We start from the raw sequence: 20,589 nt of genomic DNA, 5'->3' as shown, positions 1-20,589 counted from the left end.
TAATATTGTAAATAACGCCATAACTCCTCAAGACTGGGTAAACTATTTCCAACACCTCTTGAATCCCGAAATGTTAGCTTTACCTCATTTCTATGCTGAACCTTACATAGTTGACAACAGATTAGATAGAGATTTTAGTAGGGAAGAGCTGAGTAGAGTTTTAAAATTAGTAAAAAATAATAAAGCGCCTGGTGAAGATCAGATCCCATTCGAGTATTATAAAAATGCACCTGATAACTTTCTAAACAAATTGCTGAATGTCTACAATTCTATATTTACATCAGGTAGAGTCCCACATAGCTTTAAGTCGTCAATAATTTTTCCCCTTTTCAAGAAGGGTGAGTACGATGTAGTAGCTAATTCCAGAGGCATTAGTTTTTTATCAACATTTTTCAAAATATTTGCAGGGTTAATTCTTAATAGACTCAACTGCTGGGTGGAGGAAGATAAAATCTTGAACGAGTTTCAGGCTGGCTTTCGTAAGGGGTACTCGACCATTGATAATATATTCGCCCTAACATCCATCATTAGTCTGCGGCTGGCTGAAAAAAGGGGTAAACTATATTGCTTTTTTGTGGATTACTCTGCCGCGTTCGACTCAATTGATAGGAATGCACTATTTTATAAGCTTAGTCTTTTAGGTCCCTCAACAAGGACATTGAATATTTTGAGGGCATTGAATGAAGGCACAACTTCTAGTGTATGGTGTACTGCCAATGGGGGTCTCTCCCAACGTTTTGAAACGAACTCAGGCTTGAGGCAAGGTTGTTTGTTGAGCCCGTTGCTTTTTTCCCTATTTATGAATGACTTACATGATGAATTAGGGGGAGGATTAATAATAGGTGGTAAGAGGATTAGGGTTTTATTGTATGCCGATGACATAGCTTTGATTTCGGACTCGCCAGTGGGACTCCAGTACATGATAAACAATTTAGAGCGTTACTGTGAAAGGTGGAATTTAAGAGTTAATTTAGATAAGTCAAAAGTAATGGTTTTTAGGAACGGGGGAAAAATGGCTAGGAGCGAGAAATGGACATATAAAAATGAGCAGATAGAGTGTGTCAACAGGTATAAATATCTGGGGGTAGTTCTAACTCCAACCTTGAATTTTGAAGCTCAAGTGAGTGATAAATTAGACAAGGCAAAATTAGCATTGAATGTGGCATGGAAAGGTATTTTAAATAGTAGTAGTGTAGATTTTTCAGCAAAATGTAAGTTGTTCAAAGCTTGTGCAAGGGCGATCTTGTGTTACGGAGCACAGGTGTGGGGTTTTAAACAATATGATAGTGTACAAAAGTTGCAGCGCCTTTTCATCAAGAAGATTTTTGCACTTCCAATAAATACACCGAATTATATGTTGTTTATTGAAACTCAACTAACACCTCTATTCGAATATTGCCTTAGACTCCATTACAATTATATTCTAAGAGTTATGAAAATGAAAGATGAAAGGCTCCCTAAATTCCTGGCTCAACAAGTTATTCAAAAGAAATGTTTCTGGTTCAAAGAGTGGAAGAAATTAAGTAATCAAATTGGTATAAATATGATTAATATAATATTAATATAATATGTATTAATATTGATATAATTATGAGTACGAAGTTAATTGGGATGACTCATTAAAAAGAATAATCACAGGTTTGAACAAGATGCATAGGGAAATTTTTTTGCGGGATGCTCAAGATGGGCGTTTCCACACATGGTACAAAACTCTCAATTTGGAACTGGGTGACAAAAATTATATAAAAAATTATAATTATGAAATGTGGGTCATGAGGTGGATACTTAAAGCAAGGGGTGAACTGATCCATTTAAACTACAAGCCATGGGTTGCTGATGGGAATTATGATTGCTCCATGTGTAATCTGAAAGAAATTGAGGATATTTATCATTTCATAGCTCGATGTCCTTGTTTAAGAGAATGGAGAAGAAAATGGTTTGGAATTGGGGAGCTATCAAGGGATGATTTCGTTTCTTCTATGAATGGAAGAGATTGGGTAGGGTTGGCCTCCTACTGTAGAGATGCCTGGCGTTATAGGCGATTACTTACACAGGAGTTTAACTGGTAACTTAGTATAATAAATTGAAACTTATTTATTGAATCTGAGTTGGGTAGAAGTATCGTGTTATAATATAATACAATATAGGTTATTCGAATATTCTCAGGAGGACATCATAGGAAGACGAAATGAAAGGGAATATTAATTCTATGTTATGATTTCCCAACTGCTGACAGTTATTATCATAATATAAAAAGTATAGCTTTCTTTTTATATAATTAATGGATTTTGTTTGGAATGTAGGTTACTATTAAAACTAATTTATGGAATATTCACTTTATTGAATTCAACATTATTGATTTATTTTGTTTCTAAGGTTGTTTTTTCTGTTTTTGTTTCACTATTTAAAAGAACATTCTGCATGGCTTTGGTTTATGTAATAATAGTATTATTGGGTTTTACCGACTTTCCGGCTGACGATTGTTTAATCAAGCCGTATAAATGTGTGTTTTCTCATTCATTGTATGTTGCAAATTTGAAGATTAAAGCATCATTTCTATTTTATTCTATTCTATTCTGGCTGAAATCATCTCACGAGGGTTATTTTCTATGCGAATCACCCGTTAGAAACATTCAATTTCAGTATTTCCTAGTGAGGAGGTACGTCATAGGATACGTGAAGGATCAAAACTTTAAACACTCATAACTTTTGACAGAATGATCAGATCGCCTCGTACTACAGCTCATTCATCTCAGCTCGTCAAGGCGGTTCAAAAACATAACTGGAATTTGATGAAAAAAAAATTTCTCCTTCAGTGTATTTTATCCCATATTTAAATACACAGAAAAATGGCCAATTTATACAGAGTGATTCTTAATTATGGTAAAATAATTCAATACGTGATAGGAGAGGTAAAATAATAAAAAAAGTTCTCATAAACATATATATATATATATATATATATATATATATATATATATATAATATATATATATATGAATAGTTGTTTACTAAGCACTTCCGAATGCAGAAGTGGAAGGTGATAGCTCTAGCAAATCTGAGGTAATCTGAATATCAGGAAATTGTCCAAGTATTTTTATTTTTTATTCTGATTTGTCTAAATAACCTAAAAGATGATGTTCAATTATGTGGGAGGTTGAGTTCATAGGTACTTTTTTATTCTTTCAAATGACTATAAGATGGTATTATTATAAATGTTTTAATTATTGAATAATGAACACAAATAATGAAAGGTTTTTTGATCAGCTGTTTTTTGATCACCTTTCTTAGTTCCATGTTAGCGGCTGCAAAGTGTACTCTTTCCGGCCTAGGCCGGAAAGAGACCTGTTCTGACGTCAGACGAGAGTTGTCTGCAAACAATGTCTTTCAGATCTACTATAGGGACTGGAAAACAGCTGCTTTCTGTGCAGTGTGGCAAAAACTTTTGTTTCAAACTCTGGTGTAAACGCATTATAATTTATTTACATTAGATCAGATGAAGATCATTATATTAATGATCACACACATGTTTCAATTCAAATTTGAAGACAATTTTTTGCTTTTTATTCCGGCTGTTATATCAAATGAATAGTCTCGTTAAATGAAATCATATGGATGAAGTAAATTATATTGATATCAAGATCTTGTTAATAACAAGGAATTTTCTGTTAGAAACAGGAGTTATTAACTTTTGTCAAGAGAAATTTTTGACGATTCAGTCAAGTTAATAACTTTTTGTTAATGACTTGTGTTATTAACTCCGGTGTTAATGCAGCTTCACTGTATTTATAAAAAAACTAATATATTTATAGGCTCAGATCAGAGAAGGTGGTCAATTTGCGTTATCTATTTTGTAGGTTAGTTCTAATGTTATTAATGATCATCATTCTGGCTCTACTCAACTGAAAAATTCTGTTGACCCAGCTGTTGACTGCTTGACCAGTTGAAAGTTGATCACTGACCAGTTGAAATTGACTGCTGACTCGAAATTGATAGTTGAATATGATGAAGAAAATGGATGAATATTTATTTTTTTCATTTATTATTTCTATTAAAACTAGTCACTAGGACTAACCATTAATTTTGTTCTCTTATTTCATATCCTAACATATTAATTTTTATTGCTCAAGTCTTCCAGTGAAGCCTACAGTTCTAATCTATAATTATTCCTCTACATTAAATTCTTTCGCTACACATTTATCTAATTTATACTTTTTTCACTTCACTAGCACTACACCAGCTCGAAGGGCTTTGTTCTCTTCAACCTCCTTGTGAGTTCAGTGCTGTCTAGTAGTTGGATGACTTCGGTGTTGTCCTGATTGATGAAGACGTGACTGCCAATCGTCTTATTTCACTGGTCGCATAGGGGATGTGCAGATCTCGGTGCAAAAAGTTGTTCCTTATGAACCAAGGCGCATTCACCATGTTCCGCAGTATGGTATTCTGTTTTGAAATGTTTGAATCTGATTGATGTTAGATGTTCTAGAGTAGCCCCATAGCTGAATTCCATATGTCCAAACAGGTTTTAGGATTTGTTTGTAAATCAATATTCTGTTGTCCAATGAGAGATGTGATTGTCGGCCCAACAGCCAATAGATTTTACTGTATTTGAGTCCCAGCTCGCTCCTTTTCATCTTGATTTGCTCTTTCCATTTCAACTTGGCGTCAAGAGTCATTCCAAGGTATTTTGCTGTGTTGCTGAGTGGAACTACATTCCCATTTAGATTTATTCAAATCGGATCAGTGATATTTTTGTTTGTGAAGTTGATATGAATGGACTTCATCTCATTCAATCGAATTCTCCATTTTTTGGTCCAGTCACTGAATTTGTTGCTAGCATTCTGTAGTTTTGTGGTTGCTTCTTGTACAGTTTCCCCTTCTGCCAGTATTGCAGTATCATCAGCAAAAGTAGCAATTGTCACTGCATCCAATTCAGGAAGATCGCTTGTGTACAGCACATAAAGAACTGGTCCAAGAACACTACCTTGTGGAACTCCAGCCCTTATTTCCTCCAATTCAGAGACGTCGTCACCTTGTTTTACTCTGAATAATCTGTTGATTATGTATGATTTTAAAAGTTTTACAAGTTGAGTGGAAAGAATTTTATGAAGTTTACTGATCAGTCCTTTATGCCACACTTTGTCAAATGCCTGTGCCACATCAAGGATGATTGCTGAGCATATACATTTTTTCTCTAATTAATTCTCTATCACATTGGTGATTCTATGTACTTGGTCCAGGGTTGAATGCTTCTGCCTGAAACCAAATTGATGGGCTGGTATCAGATTCCTGCTAGGCCTACTTATGATGGGAGTCAATCTCTTCATTAGCAATTTCTCAAAAAGCTTTGAAATTACAGGTAGAAGAGTCCAATCTTGGGCGGTATGATTTTGCTTCTTGTGGACATTTCCCAGGCTTTTGTAACATAATGACTTCTGCCACCTTCCAAATTTTAGGAAAATGCTGTAATGGGAGTGATGCATTGAATAAATAATTATGTTAGCATTATAATACATTACCTTGGGAGTTTCTTCATGATTTCACCTGTAATCAGATCAAATCCAGGTGCTTTTTTGGTACTCAGATTTTATTTCTTCTTGAACCTCATTTATAGAAACTATAGATCAATCTCTGTATCTAAATCATCTATTATACTTTCTTCAGGATCAATTTAAGATTGAATGTTGTTTGGCTGAAAGATTTCTTCCAGATGATTAGCAAATAAATCTGCTTTTTTTCTCTGTTGTTTCTTGCCCAAGTACCATCTGGTTTTCTAATTGGAGGGGATTGTAATATTGCTCGCTTAATTCTTTTTGTTACTTTCCATAATAAATAATCTGTACTGGCATCAGCTTTCAAATTTTGAATGTTTTAATGGATTCCTAAGTTAGTTTCCTTATCTCTCTTCTCAATTGTTGTGTTTTGTTATTCAAGATATTCTTGTCAGCAGGATCACGAGTTTGTTGCCGACTTCTTCTTGCCCTTCATTTTTCTAAAACAAGTTGCCGAATCTCCAGGGTGTAATTGCATCCTTTTGTTTTCCTGGTGTTTGTCTGGTGTTTTTCCAGGCTGATTTCTGGATTTGCCACATTAAATTTTCTGCTGCTTCATCTAACTGCTCAGCTGATCTAAGTGGAATATTCAAGTTCATTTCATTCTCCAACTCCACTTTAAAAGCTTCCCAGTCTGTTGTCCTGTTGACTAACATTGGTCTGTCTTCTTTCTTTATTATTCGTTCACTAAGTGTGAGAACTACAGCTGAATGATCTGGATCCAGGTCAAAGCTCTCTTCAATGTCAATAAAATTACTGGATATTCTCTTTGTTATGAAGAAATCAAGAAGATCTGGAGTTTTATTCAAATATGTTGGCCATAAGTAGGTGTCCCTGTTGAATGGAATTCGCAGCCCAGCTCCTGGATAGCCTCTCTGAGTTCTTTTCCTTTGGTAGTTGTGAGTCTTGAACCCCAATCCTTATGCTTGGCATTAAAATCTCCACCCACTATGAATTTATCTCCAAGCTGAAGAAGAATATTTGTGTAATCATTTTTCTTTAAATTGTGGCGTGGTGGAAAATATGCAGCTCCAACAAGTATTTTCTGGTTGATGGACTCTATTCCAACCACAGTTAGCTGTATTTTATCACTTTGAATACTGAAGTCTTCATAGTGTTTAATATTCTCCTTCACTATTACAGCACTTCCACCTCTTGCTTGATTTTGAGGATGAATAGTTTTGTAAACATTCATTCATTTATTTTATGAAATACTATAATCATAATACAATTATGACATTGGAGGAAAAACTAGGCTGAGCCTGTACTATTTCTCTCCAAAAATTTTGATAAAATGTTAATGTTGTCCAAAAGATAAGGTTATGTAATCACACACTGCATCGTCACTTGATTTTAGGTCCAAGAATGATGTTTTAAAATTTTGAATTTTGAAGGTTGATTTCATACTCTAAATAAATTACAGAATGTATCACAATAAATTAAAAACTTTAGGAATATTGCACTTATTTAAAAAATTTGAATAGAAAATCAAAAAACTACTCACTATTTTTTATTCACAGCTGAAAACCATTATATATCCATTGATTTTGAAGTGAGTCTGCTCAGTTGAATGGGTTTCAGAGATTAAGATTTTCCGATTTCAATGCCTCTTTAATTTTAGAATACTCTTGAACATCGCTTAATATGACTGGTGGAGGCTTGTTTTTCTTTTCTTTCGGTTTTATACTTGTGGACTCAGTTGCAGTCCTTATTGTTTCTGGTGAGTCATGGATTTTCCTCTTCTTATGTTTAGGTAAAATCCATGCAGTCTCTGATGTTATTTCATTTTCTCTTCTTCCTCCCAGTTCGGTGGTGAATAACTTTTATTGTTATTTCTAGAAGATGCTGGTTGCATTGTACTAGAAGCTGATGATTGGAGCTTCCGTGTTGTTGAAGATGCTGACGAAAACATCTCTTTCAGCTGATTGATCTCTGACCATGCTTTCTCCAACTCCTTTTCCAGCTTATTCATTCTTTCTCTCTCTTCACTTTGTTGGCAAGTGACTTCTTTCCATGCGTTGTATAAAAACTGCTCCATTGCAGTTTCCAGTTTGTTCGTTTTTAGAAACAATTCTGGGGAACTGTTGATGTTGGAAGTCAATAACGTTTGTTTAACACTCTCTTAGCCGGTGTTAGTTGACTTGTCATAGTTGTGACGTCATCTGTTTCCTCCTCCTCTTCGAACTCTGGCACATGGAAGGTCGGCAATCTTTTGGGAGTCGACATTCCTCACATTCCTTACATTCCTCAGCTGGATTATATGATAATTCAGCACTGAACTGTTTTTTCAGCGCAGGGCACTGAACTCGCGCACAACAATCAAAAAACTGAACTGAGCACTTCAACTATTGCATACACTATTTCAACTACTCTCATTAAAAAAAAACTATATCTGCTCGCTTCAACTGCTCGATCAATACTCTGATGATTGATGAATATGATGAATAAAAAAAATGTCCTTTATAATATTCAACCAACAATATGATTCAGAACTCATTGACAAAATAATCATCTACAGCTCTGTAGAAAGATGCCACTTTCGATGAGTTGGAAAATGCTATCAACGTTTGGTCAATAGAATTTTTCGGCCGGGGGTGGTAGATTTCCGCGAGTAAACCCACAGAGAAGAGGAGATCACAATGTTATCCTACTTTGTGGTAAACCAACCTTGTCATGTGCGTGAAGCGACAAGCTGGATCAAAAAAAGACCTAGTTTGTCGTCGTCCCAGTTCAAACACAAAGTAGGAGAACATTATTCTCTGTGAAAAATAGCACAATTTGTCTCATTTTTTTGTTTCAGTGGTTTTCAGTGACCCCGTCCCAGTCTGTCGTGTGCGTGAAGAAACAAAGAACAAACTCGCATGAAAAAGTGGTCATTTTTGTCGTAATTCTACATTGTCGCCATTCCTGTTCATCGCGGTTTCAAATATTGTAGATCCCTGGAACTCAAAATAATTATTATTACTCTTGACGAGTAGACAAGTAGTCAACAAAAAATTATCACTCATACCAAAGATAGTCTATTTTATAGTATTTGCGTTCTCCATTTTTCAATTGGAGGGTCAGTGTTACGATCTAATGTTAGGGAAAAATTTAGTTGAAAATCAAGGTTAGCGATTAGGTTAAAGCTTCCAAATGATAATGTGCTAGTGAAGTCCACGTTATAATGTGAAGTCCACGTTATAATGTGAAGTCCACATAATAAATTTTCATGATTGAGATAAAATATTTTGTCAATTAGTAGATTCTCTACATTGTTGATAAACGATGTGGCAACATCGCAATGCGTGAAAGAGATAGCGGCATCTGCTTTGTTGAACGATAGACAAGGACACGAATGTAGACAAGACTACACCATTGCAAATCATACACTGCCATTATCAGGTGGACCTTACTATTATAGTATTGATATGCTAGTTTCAATGTGATAGTATTGATATGCTAGTTTCAATGTAATAGTATTGATATGCCAGTTCCAATGTTTTAGCATTGATTTGCTATTTTCAATGGTATAATATCATTTTTTAATAATTATTTCAGAATTTTAACTCTGAAATTTTTTGTTTTTGTAGTTGACAAAACACCCACTAGAGTGCTAAAAATTATACCCCGTTGCCCCGTTGTGATCTTTAGCCTTTCGACTGTCTTCCCTCTTCACAGCACAGCTGCTTCTCTTTGTCACAGAAAGAGAGTAACGGCCAGCAACGTTCACAGTTACCACATAGTTATTCAAAAGTATTCTTTGAGTATCTATAGTGAGGTTTACGTTATAATGGCAGTGTGTGGTTTGCAATGGTGTTGCTATCCTCGTTTATCATTCAACAAAGCAGATGGCACTATCTCTTTCATGCATTGCAAGGTTGCCACATCATGTAGAAATTCAACTAATTGACATTGTAGGGTTAAGGGTTAGGTTATATTCAATAATGTTTCATAAGGATAGGTTAGGTTTTTGCTTTGAAATTGCAATATGCTAGGAGGGGCTAGGGTCCAGGTAGAGTTATGTTTTGTTGTTTCAAAGGTGAAAGGATAGGTTAAGGGGTTAGGATTTTGCTTTGAAATCCAAAGTATTGAATGTGAAAGGGTTAGGGGTAAGGTTTTTTCAAGTTATATTTAATAATGTTCCATAAGGCTAGGTTAGGTTTTTGCTTTGAAATTGCAATATGCTAGAAAGGGCTAGGGTACAGGTAAAATTATGATTTTTGATATTTCAAAGGTGAAAATATAGGTTAGGGGGTTAGGATAGACAGGTGAGGTTTTTGTTTTAAAATTGCAATATGCTAGAAAGGGCTAGGGTGCAGATGGAATTATGGTTTTTGATATTTCAAAGGTGAAAAGATAGGTTAGGGGGTTAGGATTTTGCTTTGAAATTGCAATATGCTGGAAGGGATCACGAGTTTTCACTAAGATTTATTTTTATTAATGTTTCAAATATAGAAAGGGAGGTTAGGGGGTTGAGTTTTTGCTTTGGAATGACAATATATATGCTGACTTAGTGTATTTTTTTAACATTAGTTAAATAACAACTGTTATATTTTATTAATTATATTATTGAAAAGTACTCTTTCTTTTATTGAATGAAATGATGATAATATGTTGAATATTGAATCGAATTTAATGATAAATTAATCATCATTGGATAATAATATCACCATCAAAATGGAATGACGGCTCCAGTTACGGTGCTCGGTAGCCATCATCACAAAGAACGTTACATTCATAGAACTGACTGAATGGAACGAGAAAAAACCGTTACTAACGCATGCGCGATACGGTGCTGTCTGAGACCGAGAGGTCTCTGGTTTGTGAGTTTTTGGCACTGGTGGATGTGATTTCGGATTATGGCGTCATTACATTAAAGTTCTATTAGTTGTTTTTCAACTTTCTTGTGTAAACTTTTCTAAAGTGATAATATTTATTAAGTTTTGTTAGAGAATTTAAGGTAAGAATCTTTATTAAGTTTTTGGGTGTACATTGCGGTTTTTAAGCAATTGATATATAAGCTGTTTTATTGAGAAGTTGAATGGCAATGGCCATTTTGCAATTGACTTAGAATCCAATTGCATCAAAATGAATGTGAATCATTATCTAAAAATAGGTTACTTATATTTTTCTTCTGTAAATGTCATTGATAGGTAAATGTTTTATTAGGCTAAGTGTTGCTCCCTTGTTACTGTAATAAGTTACCTAATAATTAGCTGAATTATATTTACCGTATCAGGCGTATGTGATAATTCTTGTAAGTTATTCCAGTTGATACTTGCAATCAGCATAAGATTTCTTCTATAAGGTACTAATAACTTTCAACCAATTACACGCCCTACTTTAATTGATGCTCTTTTCGATTTAATCTAAACATAATTTAGAATTAATATAGAAATGAAAAGATGGAAATAGTTTTCATTTGATGAAACTATCTTATGATGAGGGTAGGCTAATGTCTACATAAGGTGACATAAGCTCCAGGATTATACGGCCTACTTAGTGAACGGGGACACTGCCGTCAAGCGGGGTGACTATGGTCTTCAGGGGTACCTATGGTCAAATTTGAAGATTTGTTATTATATTGATTTCCTTGGAAACAAGTAAAGCTATTATGAAATAATGAAAAATACCCACCCATTCTCCATTAGTAGTTCTGTGAACAGTAGACCTCACGCAGTATTCTCATCCACAAGTACCTGATTGAAACTATAGACCTTACGGAAATACAGCAATAGACTGGCTTCTCCACACATCTGTGTAATCACTTGTCAGCTGATTTATGATGAATAAATCTATAGTCTGATTTTTACTCTAATATTGGCGTATGAAGGAGGCTCCTTTTTCCTTTTATACTATACTTGATGAAATGCAAAATTTCATTCAGCTAATACTCACTTATTTTCACATTTACTCACTTAATATTCACTTATATTCAGTCAGTGAGCACAAACTATATGCGAAGATACTTACTTAGAATGTTGAAACAAGTAGGCTATTTCAATTTTTTCACTTGAAATTTGCGGCTGGGAAGGTGAAATAACAAGTTGGAACATCGTAGCACTGTAGAAATGATAGAACAAGAAAACTGATAACAGAGCTCAACAACAATCAACTGCTCACAGCCGCTTCATAGCGATGACTGATTTTATAGAACCTTGTGATATTTCTTCATGATAAACTGTTCATTAATCTATAAAAATGGTTAGTGTGAAGGACTTCTTATATTATTTTAGTATTTTCATAAACAGACTAAGTTTTGCGGTCTTTCCTCACCGAAAAATTTACAACAATTTTCCAAAGGTTATAACTTTTTATCTAAAACTTATAACTTAATGATATTTCCTCCCAATAAACTATGTATATTTATCTTTAAAACTGCCAATTTTCAAATTTATAGTGCCTATTATTATTATTGTATGATTTTTTTGTTTAAAGTCCCCATTTTATCGAAATCTCAATTTTTGTATACTTAGGAGTAACATTTTTGAACAAAAAAATTGCATGGTTGCCTGTAAAGTCGGTATACGGGCGAAAGTTTTACGTGACAACGACTTTGAGTGGTAAAATAATTTTAATGTGAATATTCATTCGTATAGTACGAAGAAGGATGAAATAATAACTCACAATGAGAGTGAGTGAGAGGCACGCGTCCCTTCCACTCGGGCATGGTTAGCCCGCGCCCACCTAAGAGCGAGAGAGACAACCATTGACTTGACATTTTGAATTAGTGGCGCAGTCGCAGGAGATTGCTTGCGGCGCCTGCGCAGGTTGACTGCTCCGTTTCACTCTCTCTCTCCAGGTGAATGCCTTCGGGTTGGTGCGGCATTGCTCGCCACTGCTCCTATTCGTGCTCTTTCCAGACGACCGTGAACCGGAACGAACGCTCTCACTCGCTCTCATTGTGAGCGCATAACGTGGGAACGTAACGCAGTTTCTTGAAGTGTCTCCCGGCAAACCAATTTATAAGACGTTGTCACGTCAAAATTATACCAAATTGTAGCCAAAAGTCTGCTCTTTCTGACCATTGTAGCCCCACATCAGTGAAGAGAGTGTATGCAGTACTAATAGGTGTGACCAGAGTCACCCCACTTGCAGGGTGACAATGGTCAGCCAAAAAATTTTTTTCTCCAATCTCCTTCCAGGTTAATCATTTTTCTATAACTTCCAATAAGCAACAAGATTGGGGGTATAAATATATACCATGCACATAGAATTATGTTGAGAATTAACAAAGTTACAAATGAAAATGTGCGTTTTTTGACCATAGTCACCCCACTTGACGGTGATTATTATTAGGCTCTTGAAGTGATCACCAAACGGAAGTATAAATTTACCATTATTTATAAATTTTACCATTTTAATCATAAAATTGATAATTGAAAATAATTAATTAATGTTAGTAGAATTTTGTTTGTATAGCTCCAGTAGCCTAATATGGATGGTTTCTATGTTTTCAGATTATAGAAAATGGCGTTTATGAACAGACCGATGCAGAAAGTAATTCTCAACAGCTCTACGAAGATGAGTCTTCACGAACGGTGGGTTTCTACGAACCTCGTGGTTTTCATTAGGAGTCCTCTATGGATCTGTTGCCCTATGAATTTGCGTTGGCTAATTTACAATTTCTATCACACCTGAGACAAGTTTGTAAAATACCTCTTTGAACAACGTAACGTTGGATGCTCATGATTCATGTTAATTGAAACGTTGGATTCATGTTAATTGAAACAATTCATTCTGTGTCATAGTCCAATATATTAACATATGCTGGGAAAATGCTGTTCACTTGTTGAAATTCGAGATTGGACAATGATGTATGAACTCATAAGTGCCGGTAATAATAAATGCCAAAGCACAACAGAATAAAACATTAATATTGCAAATGTCTACTCTGGAATAGAAAAGAGAGTACTATTCAAGAACGATAATAATGAAGACCATAAAATAATATGTTATAGCATTGAATATGATATTGTATTAAAAATCACTTGCTCTTTAGAGTCCGTCCATCACACAAGAAAATGCTGAGAAATAGGATGTTACTTTTTTGTTTTTAATTTCTGTTTTGTTTCATCAATATAAGGCTGTTAATTGAAATCATTTGCAAATTTCATATAATAATTCTACTGTAAGCAATTTTTTTAAATTCTACGTATTCTATATTTACGTTGATATCCAGCCGCACCAACAAAAAGCCTCCAGGTTGATAGATCTCAAACACATTCTTCTGTAGTTCCAAGCCTGATCATATCGGCCTTAACATTTTGCCACCATCTCTGTCTAGTTCTTTCATGAGAATGTTGAAATCCTCTTGAAATTTTATTCTTGCTTGATATTTGAATCCTTCGTCATTGGCTGGGATGACTAGACAGACTGTGTTAAGGAAGACTATGGGTACCTCTCCTCAGATTCTGGTGAAGCCATGGACCTCATTGGAAAATAAAGGCTCATCCTCCAGTTCCATCAGCGAATAGATGGGCCGCTTCACCAGTCTCTTCTTTATCGTGCATTTAAAAATATTTTTTTCAGCACCCTTCACAGACTTTGGGAGCTGATTGAACAAGTGCCGCTATATGGAAGCTCTTTTGAGTCCCTGTCAGTCTGCTACGGGGTATATGTACTGGCTGAACATTGCCAGGATTCCAGTTTCCTGAAGAGTGGCCTGCAATGTTCCAGGCAGTCCGAGAAGGTTATAATCCTGATTGCCTTTTCTTGAAGCAGCAACACGTCCGATTCAGTCAAAGCATGCCCCTAAATCAAAATCCTATAGGTTATATGGCTGTGGAACAGTGAATGGTACGCTGTTAACCAAATATTCCATTGTCACCACATATATCAGCTTTCTGAGTAGATGATGTACTCTTGAAAGTTTCGTGCAAGTCTGAGTGATGAGTGTATTCCATTTCAGCTTCCTTTCAATCAAAAATCCCAATAATTTTACTGGCTCATTTTCACCATTCTAAACTTCATTTTTTAAGGAGCAAATGAGAATTTGGAATTTCTCTTTATTTAGTTTCAATCGATTTGTCAGGAACCATCCCTTTGCCTTACGGGTGAGAATTTCATTTCTTGCATGGACTTGGTTGCTTGTACTTCCTCTTGACATAATTGTCGTGTCATCGGCGAATAGTAAGAAGTCGTTAGATGGTGTGAAATTACTTGTTCTGTTGGGCCCAATACAGAACCCTGCGGAACTCTATGATTTATATATATGATCTGAGAACTTGCACCTTTTATTGAGATAACTTGTTTTCGGTTCTCAAGATAGCTGATGATGGCCTTTAGGACTTGTCCTCCAATCCCTTATCCTTTCAGCTTACTGACAAAGATGTTGTGTGGAACTCAGTCAAAAGCCTTACTCAGGTCAAAAAGTGTCAGGGCTAGTTTATCACCTGTATCAAAAGCATTTTGAATTTCATTTGTGAGAGCAATGAGGGCACTTGTTGTTGAGCGGTTATTCCTAAAGCCATTTTGAGTGTTGTTGAAGAGGTTGTTCATTTCGAAGCATTCCACCAATTGTTGCTTCATTATAATTTCAACAACTTTGGACATTGTGGACATTAATAATCTATCCTCCCTGCTGATTATATCCTCGCAGCCTGCAGCTTCTGTAGCAGCAATATATTAATTTGTTACAAGATAATGGCTGAGACAGATGTCTTCAACGTTTATTGGAAATGGATTTCTCTTGAAAGCTTGCATCACAACTGCAATCTGCAATGCATGCTCAATCCAAATCAGCTTGAGATAGGTCTAAAATCCCAATGATCTAACTGAGCCAGTACTTTTGATTATCTATTTATTTCGAAAAACAGCTAGGCTAAACAATTAAACTAATTCAGAACTAGAATTTCTCAAAGTACATACTGTATCTCTGTATCATATTAAATTTAAGCATATTCTCCTGAAGCAGCCCTTAGCCTCAGTAAGATGTCTGTTACACTCCTTTTCATCTACTCATACGGTTCTTACCTACCCATTGCCAACAGCGGTTTTTTCGTCGGAATTCAAAGTGAATGACCAGGTCATTCAAAGTGAATGATTCCAGGTCATTGACCAGAATCAAAAACAAAAGCGGTCTAAGTCCAAGCCCTAATCCTTATGGGACTCGGTGTGGTAAATGCAGTTCAGCTGCCTGTGCATTTTCCTTCTTATTTTTAAGGTAGAGTGTTGAGTGCCACATCAGAAACAACACATTATATCAATTCTCATAGCAGACACAATCAGAAGCCTTATTCAAATCACACTGCACCTATCCCAAGGAATCTCCAGCCTCAAAAGCATCCAAAGCCCTTTCACCAGCGATAAAACTGCTGTAGTAGTAGATCTTGCGCTCTTCAAAATCCTTGCTGGCTTCTCACAGAGAAGTAATTTCTATCTCAAGATGGTCCTCTCCAATTTTTTCTACGAGGTTTGCTTAATCACTGACTCCATCTCTTGCTAAATATAAGGACAATAAAGACCAGTTTAAAATTTGTCAAACGATTAGGATCTCGTGTTATGTTGCTCTCAAATATCCTTTTCTAAATTGAATAAAATTTAATTTGTATACAATTTACTCAATTATTTTAGTTTCTGTTTTTTGGCTTTGCACAAATTGGGAAGAGTATTCTAATATGTTCTTCTTTAAAAGTACGTCTAGAGTTCCAACTTCTCCACAATTTTATGCTATGCTAAGATGGTGTTTTTTCACTTGAAGTAATGTTGTGTAAAATATATAAGTATTTGTATAACGTTCTAAAAGATAATTATTAAATCATTAAGACCACCAATAATATTACTTATTTAGTTTATACTCAAAGATTAAGGAATTATATTGTTACATTGTGAGAAACTGAGAATGTAAAGAAACCTATTCGACTTATTATAACAATCGACTTAAATTGATATCGATGCTCAACTTGGTGCTATCGATTTTTCAACCTGTAACTTAATGCATATTATTGCCTGCAATACAAATAAAACCACCTACTAAACTTAAATCTAAAAATGATACCAATTAACAGCCTTTGAGTTATTTACTAGAACCGTTATGTAAAAAGTCAATAATTTTAGAAGTTCTGGAACTTGAATTTGCTATTTCAATTTTCCAAGTATATGTAAACAATTCTTAGTTGAAATTTAAAAAATCGAGCAATTAGGTTGTGGCTAGATAAGTGAAGCTGAATTGTTATAAATTAAACGTTTTATATTAAAATTGGCAATTTAAAAATAGATGACTAGAGACGGAGATGACTTGACACGAAGGAGATGAAGGAAAATAGAATTGTCAGTGTCTAAATACTTGACAAAAAAAAAATGTTTCACGATTGTGACAGTGAAAATCAGTCATTGTTTTTCCGTTTGGTTTGAAAATACATTCATGTAGTGAAACAGAATAGAGCCTACTTGTCTTATCGCAATTTTTTGAAAAGTATACTTATGCATTTGAAAATGATGGGCAGAGAGGTTTTCAAGTTTATTCACAGTACAGTTGATGACTATTCTTGATTTTATGAGTGGCTATTTGATATTTGGCTCTCAAAACGCTGCCGCATTTTATTACTATCTGTACAATCTATGACACTTGGGCTCTGAATACATAAATCTAACACCTCTGCTAACATATAATTCTATGTTGTCTCTATGCTTAATGGCTAATTCTAATACAACCCAGACCAACGCCAGATTATTACCGTAACTAAAATGTAGTCACATAATTGTCAATGATAGACGTATGTTCAATGTTAATTCAATTTCCTTCAAATATTGATGAGTTTATTCATCTAGAGCGTTTAATATCTTGGAAGAGGTATTTTCTTTTTTATACGTGATTGAAAACAGTTTTGAGCGGTTGAAATTGTAAGATCTAGAGCAGAGCAGCTTATGTCTTGATAAAGTAAAATGAAGAAGATTTTCAATCACTTCAATTCGAACCTTAGCTCGTGATCAAAGCCACTCATAAAATCTATCATATTGATGTTTAACATTTTTGAGCTGCTGTAGAAGAAGTCTTGTGTTGATAATTAACGCTAATGATGAATATAAATCTTTCATTTGCTGGATGAAAATTCATGCTTCAGCCAAAAAGCATTGATATTAGGAAAATGAATCTGCCATTATTAGATGATGAAGGCAATCTGTTACAGGAGATAGAAGTTCTCAGTAACATAAGATGAAGTTCTCAATTAAAAATTCCAGCACACATATTTTCGCATCATTCTATCTTGGTTTCAATCAATCGGCCACCGCATCATTCTATCTTGGTTTCAATCAATCGGCCACCTTCTTTAACAATGCAAACAGTATAGTAATGAGACAACCGGCATCCAAGTAAGACACTCGATATCTGAATATTGTGGAGAGTTTCCCAGAAGTTTTAATCAATTTTGATCAAGAGGTATCTGAAATATATGTCTCAATGACAAGAGAAGAGCGGAAATCTGATTCGCGTCACGCATGTTGGCCAGGACATGTTTATCACTCACCTCCAATTTTGTAAAATGAATCGACATGGCACTTGAGAAACTGTACGATTACAATAATATTTTGATAAGAAGCTAACGTCCAGGTTAAGTGGTTCATACAAGGAAGTACCTGCAATAAATGTTGGAAAAGGAATTGTGATGAGGATTCAATTATGCAATCTGCGTTAAATGTTATTTGCAAATTGGAAAATGAATTGAGACGAGGATTCAACATTTCTCAATAGTGAGCGATATATTTTTTTAATTATGTGAAGATTCAAATATCTATAGAGATGATATATATCGAGTGAGGTGATGTCGAGGTCTGAATTGATTGAATACTTGAATGCAATGATTATTATTATTGAATGCATTGTGCTATTTTGAATTATGCAATATCTGGAAATACTTATGAACTTGAGACACGCATGTGTCGATTAATGTGGCAACACTTATGATTATTTGTTATGATGGAGCTACACATGAATAATCTGGCAATGCAGAGTTGGTCGACGACTGGGTTGGTATTAGCGAGCGTTTAAGTAGAGAGAGGCGCAGCCTGATTTGTTGTGTGCTATTGACGGCAGTTTCACGTACCTTCGGAGTCAGTCGGCGGAGGCTGGAGCCGGGGGCAGCGGAGGCGGACAGAGGCAGACTGTAGCGGCCATCACCTCCAAGAATCGACGACTCGCGCAGCAGATGGAACGCCGTCCCGCGGTCATGGCTGCTCTCAAGATCAAAAAGGTTGGTTCATTTTTCATGTTGCTACAGTTCTAAGAAAAATCGTTTGTTAAAATAAGAGCTACATTACTCAGTAATATGTAGTAACATATCTAGAATCTAGTCTCTTCGATCGACTTGCATCAAGCTCTAATACTAGATAGAGACTGAATGTATTACTACATATTTGGATTAGTTTCAAAGAAAAATATATATAAATTTTTTGTATTTAATTCATAATTTATTCGCGTATAATACTGTTCGGGAGTAACAACATAATAACGAACATAACTACATCAAAATTAATTATGAACGTGAATTCATTACGCAAATTATGCTATTTATGCTATATGCAAATTATGATATTGTGCTAGAAGACCGTATACTAGATGATGACTTTAAACAGTGAACTGTTTATACTAGATAGTCTCAACAGACTGAGCATGTAGATAGTCTAGATGTCTCTGTGATAATAGATAGTAACTACATAGTGGCAGTAATGGAAACCTTAGACAAGCCTTCAATGGAAGGAATTTGTAATTTCAAAGTTTCCAACTCAACTTGAACTGTTGGGGTCGAGTAGAAGAGGAATCTGTTACCTATTAGAAATGTTTGCAATGAATGAAATTGTGCCAAAATAAATGTTATTCTAGAGTTGAGTAGTGTAAGTTTTAAGGTTAGTGTATTTTTTGAAAATGTTACATTAAAAATGCACTTGCATTTTCCGAACGGACAACATATTCCATATTCTAATATAGATTCAGAAAAAACATGTATTTTACATTAAATTTACGTGCTAATTTCATGCTAATTCGTCCCCTATGGGACCCCGGGTGCTAGGCCGGAACAGCAAAAGGACCGGATTATCAGATGTAGCCTACTCGTTGATTCACATGAAAGCATTCTTGAACTGTATTTTTGCACAAATAATGTATACTAGGCTAAACATCGAAAAGGACCAAACTGAACGGAATGGTATACCACAAATGTCAAAAAAAACATTGAAATTGTTGGCATGGTTAGAATAGGCTAGGCATTACTGTATTAAAGCATTCTATCTGCATTTGTTTATCATATCAATATTTCAATTGATTTATTCTTCAATACATGACTAGTGTATGTTTCCAAATGTTTGGCAATACGAAATAAATGTTTATTAATAGACGCAGCAACGCGGAGGATTCAGTCAATCTGTAAAGTGTTTTGTTCACAAATCAGCTCCGTAGGCACATTGGCTGTCCTTGGATTACTTCCAATTTTTCATTCGGTGATGTGTGTCGGCAAGAGCATTCAATATTGAAGGAAATGGGATATTATAATATACAAAAATGCTAGACAAAACAAGATTACCTTAGAGATTGTGTAAAATCATAATTTGTTATATTGTTTTAGAGGAGCCTGAAACAGCGACTAGGCCAGACAACGAGCTTCGGCAGCATCAAAGACCGGCTGACGTTGACCAGACGCGGCAGCCTCAGAGGTGGACGCTTGAATCAGATAGCCGCCGGCCTGCAGCGGAGGGGACGTACCAGGGGACGAAGGCAAATTGGAGGTGGATTAAGTGAGTAATTATCTCGATTCACGACTCAAAATTATGTATCAAATTAAATGCCTTACAAAAAATTCAAATGATTCAAATGATTTGAACTACATTTCATTTAACGGCATGAAACTAAAAGGAACAAAAATGTTATTTATTTTTTGGCGTTACCTTCAAAAACTCAGTTCAATTCTTTTATTTCCATGTTATTTTTATCTCACTATGGGCCCTTTAATTGATATTTCTGAAAATAGTTTAGTGTAGTGGAGATAGCCTACTATAATTTTTTTCGCATTTTTGGCCACATAGGACCACTTGAGTCAATCAACTAAAAACGTCCATGGTT

At 35.2% G+C, this 20,589-nt stretch overlaps 1 protein-coding gene across 2 annotated transcripts in view; it reads left to right on the top strand.

Moving 5' to 3' along the window:
- Positions 1 to 10,339: 10,339 nt before the first annotated feature.
- The window catches only part of LOC111059986 (chromatin target of PRMT1 protein-like), a 38,677-nt gene continuing 28,427 nt past the window's right edge, over positions 10,340 to 20,589 (top strand). Inside the window, exons 1-4 of one of the 2 annotated variants that reach the window (XM_039425817.1) lie at positions 10,340 to 10,494; positions 12,995 to 13,075; positions 18,571 to 18,727; positions 20,096 to 20,264. In XM_039425817.1, the coding sequence (XP_039281751.1) occupies positions 13,005 to 13,075; positions 18,571 to 18,727; positions 20,096 to 20,264 (397 nt within the window). In that variant the 5' untranslated portion in view covers positions 10,340 to 10,494; positions 12,995 to 13,004. Of the gene's footprint in view, positions 10,495 to 10,821; positions 10,843 to 12,994; positions 13,076 to 18,570; positions 18,728 to 20,095; positions 20,265 to 20,589 lie in introns of those variants that run through there. The other variant, XM_039425818.1, reaches the window with a different exon arrangement.

Source organism: Nilaparvata lugens, chromosome 4 (assembly GCF_014356525.2).
Source record: "Nilaparvata lugens isolate BPH chromosome 4, ASM1435652v1, whole genome shotgun sequence".
Taxonomy (NCBI): Eukaryota; Metazoa; Arthropoda; class Insecta; order Hemiptera; family Delphacidae; genus Nilaparvata; species Nilaparvata lugens.
The sequence above is the reverse complement of the archived record's forward strand: the minus strand, read 5'-3'. Positions and strand labels throughout refer to the sequence as shown.